The following is a 6,875-nucleotide window of genomic DNA, read 5'->3' as shown; positions in this document are numbered from 1 at the left end:
CCAAACCTCTTTTTTAGCCCAAAATTCATAATAATTAGCCAAATTTATCTTTTCATAATTGCAGCCCAAAACCAAATAAACTGATTTTCGTGCCTCATAATTTTTAATTATCTAAATCTTAGATAGTAGGATAGCCTTTGAAATAAGCATTCCAATGATATATCATAATCCCAATTCCGAGTTATAACGAATTAAATATGATCGAAATACTGAACTCTATCAAAAATTGATCCGACAATATCTTTTATTCCACAAAATATATCAATCTGATTCCAATTGAATTGGAAAGTAGACTTCCAGAGTTTTCCAATGATATATTATTTATCTTATTCCAAGTTTTGGATCAAAATTTATGATAAAAACAAAAATTGCAAAATTGCTGACCCGCACAATACGTTTTCTAAATTCTATCTTCTTTTCTAAATTCTAATCTTCACTCGATTTTAAGGCTATAAATTCCTCCCTAATATCTGTTTTGAAGGAGGCGATTTCAAGATCCTGATAATCATTTTTCTTCTCAAAAATCCAAAAGGCTCAGACTTAAAGGTTATGACATACAATTTTTATTGTTCTTAGCTATATTTCTAATCATGTTCAAGTAATTCAAAGACCAAAACAAGATCCGAAGGTTCTATCTTTTTTACTAAGGTTTGAAGGTATAATCCCAAAGGTGAAATCAATTTTTCTAATTCTTTTAATTTAATTCTTTCAATTCAATTTATATTTTTTATTGAAGTTACTAACTATTTATATATGTAGCAATTTAAAGCAGCGCGTAATATGAGTAATTAATTAATATAAGGAAAAATTAGAAAATAACACCAACAAAAAGTCACGATTTTGATTATAACACCAAAAAAAAAAAAAAAGTTTATTATAACACCACCAAAAATCCCAAAAATTTGGTTTCACTTATTTATTTTATATAGCTAGTATCATGTTTAGGTTTGTTATTATGATAATGATGATTTGTCTAATGATATTATGGTTAAAATGCTTTCAATATTATGTTTATTCTATTGATATTGTTGATCACCATATTGCATGTTAAAAGGGAATATTGTAATTGAATATCACGACTAATAAGATAATTTGGACGACTGTTTTAGGTTCTTTTTTAATCTTGTTGTTTAATCAAGTGGTCACAAATATTTAGAATTATGTGTGCATTAATATTCAACAAAATTAGCCTAATCTAGTTTGGAGCGAATTGAATCTTTGTTTGTATGCCTTTGAGATCGCAGGAAATACTTTTCACTATAAAAATCGAGTAGAGGCCAATACGGGAGAATGCGACTCCATGACTCACTTTGTACCATCATCCCCGATACTCCTTTCGTGTTCCGAACCATATAGAGTTAGTAATCTCATGGATTATGAATGACATATAACCTTCATGGGTCAATCGTTGTTGCCTTTCGTTGTCCCTAATTCGTGGTTGTCTTAAATGATCCGTGAACGGTTTACAAGTTCCTTAAAAACTTGTTGGTGGCTCCCTACTTTCTTTGTCCCTAATTGTATATGATTGTCAAGCATATTCACACATGCTTAAGTAGGCGCACTTCAATCAACGCATAAAGCTGGCCAATCGTGTGGCCAACCACATTTTTTTTTATTTTTTGGGTTTCCCACTTCTCACTCCTCAATGTATTCTCTCTCCTACCTTCCATGAGGATGATTGTTACAACATACAACATATTCATGCAAAAAATTTACACAAAGAGTAAGTAATTTGAAAACCTCCAAATCATTTTTGGGATTTTTACGTGCGATTTTCAACAAAATTTTCAAGCAATTCCGAACCTCAAAGCCCCAATTTCGATTCAAATTGTTAGGTTTCTGGGTTTGTTTGGTGGGTTTCTCGGTTGGTTTGGTGGGGTTGGAGTTGAGGTAATGGCCTTCCTCCTTAAGAACTCCTCAATGATCTCTGCAGGTTTCCATCTTCTCTCTCCTCTTTTTCCTCAATTTTCTGCCATTTTTACAACCTTTAACTCTCTCTATTCTACCTTACACAACTTGCATTGTCAATTTATTTTTTCATTTTTTTCCCCTCAATTTGAGTTAATTTGTAAATTCAATCGATTAAATTTATTTATTTTTTTTTTTTTTTTTTGATGATGATGAATTCGGGTTTCTACAACTTTCTCGACACTTTGTATAACAACGTATAAGGTTTACTTGGTCGGAGGTTACTTGGGCGTTCAGGGGTTACTTAGTCAGGAGGTTACTAGGTCGGTTAGGACTTATTCGGTCAGTTGGAAATTACTTGGTTAAGGGTTACTTGTGTGTAGCTGGCCACACGGTGTGTAGCCACACCACAAAAGTTGCTGCCTTATTATAAATGAAAATGACTTATGTTTTATTCATAAAGTTGCTTTGGGAAGAATAAATTAAAAGTGTGAAAGTAATGATATTATCCTAAAGCTTACTAAAAAATATTAAATATTGGTTAGGGTGTTAAACATTATATATTGGTTAGTTGAAACATACTAATGGGTTTATTTTGTGAAAAATCATATAATTAACAGCATAATTACAGCAGTAGAAATAGGCAAATAGCCCTATAAAATATTTTATTTCTTCAATATTTGTTTTGAAGGAAAAAGATACAACAATTTTTAGGAACTAATTAGTGCAAGGAATTGGTGTTATTTAGCGTGTAAAGCAGCTTAAGCAAAGCAATGATTTACACAATGGCCAGTATGTATAGAAAATCGAAAAATAGACGCAAAATCCTAACAGCTTGAGTAGACAGCTGCTGGTTTAAAGCAAATGACTTAATATAGAAAGGGTGGTTAAAGCTTGAAGCTTGGTACTCTATGGTTTCCAAAGAATGGTGGTTTCTGCAATCATGGAAGTGACGACGTAAGGGTCCATGTTAGAAGCCGGCCTCCTGTCCTCGAAATATCCTTTTCCCTCCTTTTCAGTGTCTCGTCCAACACGAACTGATGCACCTCGGTTGGCTACTCCCTGCAGGTAATTAAGAATTCAATTTTGCTGAGAAGTCTACCCTCATTTTATGTGACAATAACATTAACAGGGCTGGCAATTGATCAAATACAAAAACAGGATGAAAAGAAAAGGTAAATACTAACAATACTGCAGAAACTGTAATTACAACTAAAACAAGGAATAATATAATGCAGTATAAATAAGGATAACACTCTGAGATTGACACACTTAGTGAAAAAGAATTAACACTTACCCACAAGAAGGTTGAAATGCTGGCTGTTTCGTGTTTACCAGTGAGCCGGCGTTCATTTCCTTCACCATAAGCAGCAATGTGTTCCTTGTGCCTTAATCCAAGATTCTCAATAGCTTGTTTAATGATTTCATAGCCACCATCTTCCCTCATGGACTTTGTGCTACAATCATCAAATTGCCCTTTAGTGATACTTATTTAACATTGCAAAAACATTACTCCGTATATACAAATAGTACATGAAATGATAAATGTAAAAATCAAGTACCTGTAGTTTGTGTGAGCACCAGCACCATTCCAATCACCTGGAATTGGCTTTGGATCAAAAGAAAGAGCCACTCCAGCAATCTCAGTAATCCTCTGTCAACATACAACCAATGGACATTTCATATTGACATTCGAAATTATGTTCTATACTAAGAAAATGCAAATTCACTTAAGATGAATGCATATGTTGTTAAAATACCTCCAAAATGTAACGAGCTACCCACAACTCATCTCCAGCAGAGATTCCAACTGATGGACCGACTTGGAATTCCCACTACAGAAAGATAAAGATAGAGAGTTTAAACACAGGAGCAAACACAAAGTCAAGTTTCACAGGTTGTGCAGTTATCGAAAGCATTATTCACTTTACCTGCCCTGGCATCACTTCTCCATTGATTCCACTAATGTTAACTCCTGCATAAAGGCAAGCCTTGTAGTGTGCATCAACAATATCCCTTCCAAAAGCTTTATCAGCACCAACACCACAGTAGTAGGGGCCCTGTATACAATACGCCCAAGTAGTCACATTATTAGCAGCCCTTCATTAGCGAATTATAATTTTAGTGACGTCGAAACCAGAAGACACAACAAGAAGCAAGTTGCATTGCAATTCTAGACAAGAAATAAATTTCATCCATAGATTGCCTAAACCTGTTTTCTTCTTGCAAAAAATAAAAAAGCTATTCTTGTCTATACTTCATTTTGGCTGTGTCCTGCTCATATTTCTTTGCAGAAAGCACAACCAAATAATTGAGCAAGTCAAATCACCTGTGGACCTGGAAAACCTCCTACAGGCCAGCCAATGGGCCAATTAACATCCTTTTGCAGCAAGGTGTACTCCTGTTCAATACCATACCTGTGCATTTCACAACAAGACAAGATTATAATTTCATGAAGAATATCAAAACAAGAATTAGCCAAGCACCATTGCAAATAATTTTACCAAGGCACTTCAGTAGCGACATCTGGATGGCTGAATATCTTTGCAGCATCGTGTCTCTTGTTGGTTGGGATTGGTTCTCCTTGGGGAGTGTATGCATCGCACATAACCTGGTGCCAGAACCAGGATGTAAATTGTTGTACATACCATATATAGCTTAATTACAAACAAATTTATGCTAGAAAAGAAAGTAAAAAATGTTTAACACAATAGAAAAAAAAGGGAAAACTTACAAGAATATTGTTGCCTCTCCTGAATGGATCTTTGAAGATAGCTTGTGGGCTAATTCAAAAACAAAACAAAGTTAAAAATGAATAATCAACTGAGACCAATGCAAACCTGATTATCAGGTGGGCTAGAATTAAATAAATCCATTATTAAAACAACTACCTCACAGATAAATTTACAAGAAAAAAAATTTCCAAAAAATATAAAAAAACAAAACATTATTTCCAAATACTATTTCACTACAAGGGATCATCTTCCTGTCCCTATCTTCTCCTAAAATGTTAGGATACGAAAGCGATAATTGAGCTCTAAAACTTCCTTTGAACCAAGACAACAAGCCAACAATAAACTCATGGACCACTAAAACTATAATAACATGATTGTTTGGGCAATATTTGAATTCGAGTAGGGCCAAAGTTCGCAACAGTGACCTATCAAGCATTGAATTAAGAATATGATTGACAATTACACATAGTTTAATGAACATTCAGACATATTTGAGTCATATTGCTGTCCTCTCTACTTAAATGGTGTATATTATTTTTGTGTCAATAGGTATGTTTTACAGGTACTACTGGTGCATATGGTTGAGGGACGTCAGGGTCCAGTTCAAACTAAGAGGAGCAAGAATCATTCATACCATATGTTGTACTTCGTATATAATTCATGTCATCATCTCAAAGCTCTCTTAATATAACTACCTAGTTTTTTTTTTTTTTTTTTTTTTTTTTTTTTTTTTTTTTTTAATTATTTAGTTTTTTTTGTAAATACAAGATTTGTGATTCACTAAACAAATAATTTTGTAGTTTAACATATTGAATGCACAACCAAATAAATGGTACGAACAAATAGCATTTTAAATGTACTTCCTACTTTGATTAGCTTTTGTTTGTAATTTATAGATTAGAAAAAACATAATCATGTGATATCTTGTTAGACTTGTAACTTTTTATAACATTTACTATCAAGAGTTAGGCATAAATGCGGCTACATATATGCATTAGCAAATGTGATAAAATAAACGTGTCAACTAATTTGGAATCGGCGAAACATGAATTAGGAATTACTTAAAAGAAAGGGAAGTAAAGTACAGAGTAAAACATAAAAGAACATACTAGAGAATGACTTCACTGTCTTCACCAGGAGCTTGACCAGTGCTAGATCCATCATAATTCCATTTTGGCAACTCTTTTGGATCAGAAACTGGTCCATTGAGTGTCTATACAAAACCATGTATAAAAACAAAATTAGAATTTTTTTGCCAACTTTCTAAATAAATATTTTTTCTAAAAAAATGATGGGTTTTATGTTTAATGTCCAAAAATATAACAAGGTAATCCTTACTCTTGCTTTACTTCTCATGTCCATACCAGATCCACCAATCCTGAAATAAATTAACAACACATGATTTCAGAGTATTCCAAAGATTTAACAAAAAAAAATTACTACTAAATTTGACCTGCCTAAAACCCCACTAATTATTTACATATTTTGTTGCCAATACTAACAGTTTGGTGAAAAATAATGTACACAATAAAGGGCATAATGTAAATTAGTATAAAATACTTCTTGGAATTATTGGCACTTTCAATTGTTCAAAAAAAAAAAAAAAAAAAAAAAAAAAAAAGCAAGAACAGAACAAATAGGACATAATAGGCCAAACAAATATATCAGTGTAAATAATTTTATGATTTTTTTTTTTTTTTTTATCTTTTTTTTTTTAATGAAGGGTAAAAATCAGCAAGAACATAGGAACAAAAAACAAAAATAAGTACAGAAAGAAAAAGCTTGATATTGTGAAAAACATGGTGTGTAGAAGTGAGGAAACTGACCATATGTACTCAGCAATCACCTTATCAGTGGAATCTGAGAGATTAAGGTTAACGAGATCTGAAAGAAGTGACATGTTTTTTTGGGATTTGGATGAAAAAATTTGGTTGATTGATTGGAAAATAATAAAGAGATCTTTCTCTTTTTATGGGACTTTCAGAATATGATTTTCAGAGACGTGGAGAAGTTCTATTTTTATAGAGAAAAATTATGATTATTTATTGAATAGAATAGTGGGAGGAAGTCGTTAATACGGCAAAGAGCTGTCAAATCGGGGTGTGGGTTCGGCTTTGAACCGAACCGAATCGATTATGGATGGGATGGATCATTCCTTGATTTTGTTTGATTATAACTAGAGGTGTGAATTCGATAGTCAGGTCGGGTTCGATAAGGTTGGGTTGGGTTTAG

The 6,875-nt window shown here is 32.9% G+C and overlaps 1 protein-coding gene across 1 annotated transcript; it reads right to left on the bottom strand.

The window, feature by feature from the left end:
• Positions 1-2,533: 2,533 nt before the first annotated feature.
• LOC110722428 (glutamine synthetase cytosolic isozyme) lies at positions 2,534-6,660 on the bottom strand. The gene is made up of 11 exons (XM_021901698.1): positions 6,470-6,660; positions 5,982-6,021; positions 5,753-5,856; positions 4,643-4,691; positions 4,413-4,519; positions 4,238-4,325; positions 3,840-3,968; positions 3,669-3,743; positions 3,471-3,562; positions 3,206-3,365; positions 2,534-2,970 (listed from the first exon to the last, which is right to left on the bottom strand). The coding sequence occupies exons 1-11, from the start codon at positions 6,541-6,543 to the stop codon at positions 2,818-2,820; spliced, it is 1,071 nt and encodes a 356-aa protein (XP_021757390.1). The 5' UTR covers positions 6,544-6,660; the 3' UTR covers positions 2,534-2,817.
• Between the last annotated feature and the right edge of the window lie 215 nt (positions 6,661-6,875).

This window comes from Chenopodium quinoa, unplaced genomic scaffold (genome assembly GCF_001683475.1).
Source record: "Chenopodium quinoa cultivar QQ74 unplaced genomic scaffold, ASM168347v1, whole genome shotgun sequence".
Lineage (NCBI taxonomy): Eukaryota > Viridiplantae > Streptophyta > Magnoliopsida > Caryophyllales > Amaranthaceae > Chenopodium > Chenopodium quinoa.
The sequence above is the reverse complement of the archived record's forward strand: the minus strand, read 5'-3'. Positions and strand labels throughout refer to the sequence as shown.

Excerpts from the sequence above, each read along its gene's own strand:
- LOC110722428 (XM_021901698.1), bottom strand. The coding sequence starts at position 6,543 with ATGTCACTTCTTTCAGATCTCGTTAACCTTAATCTCTCAGATTCCACT. Across the intron at positions 4,326-4,412 it reads GTCGCTACTGAAGTGCCTTG|GTATGGTATTGAACAGGAGT; the intron begins GTAAAATTATTT and ends TGAAATGCACAG. Across the intron at positions 3,366-3,470 it reads GGTGCTCACACAAACTACAG|CACAAAGTCCATGAGGGAAG; the intron begins GTACTTGATTTT and ends TGATGATTGTAG.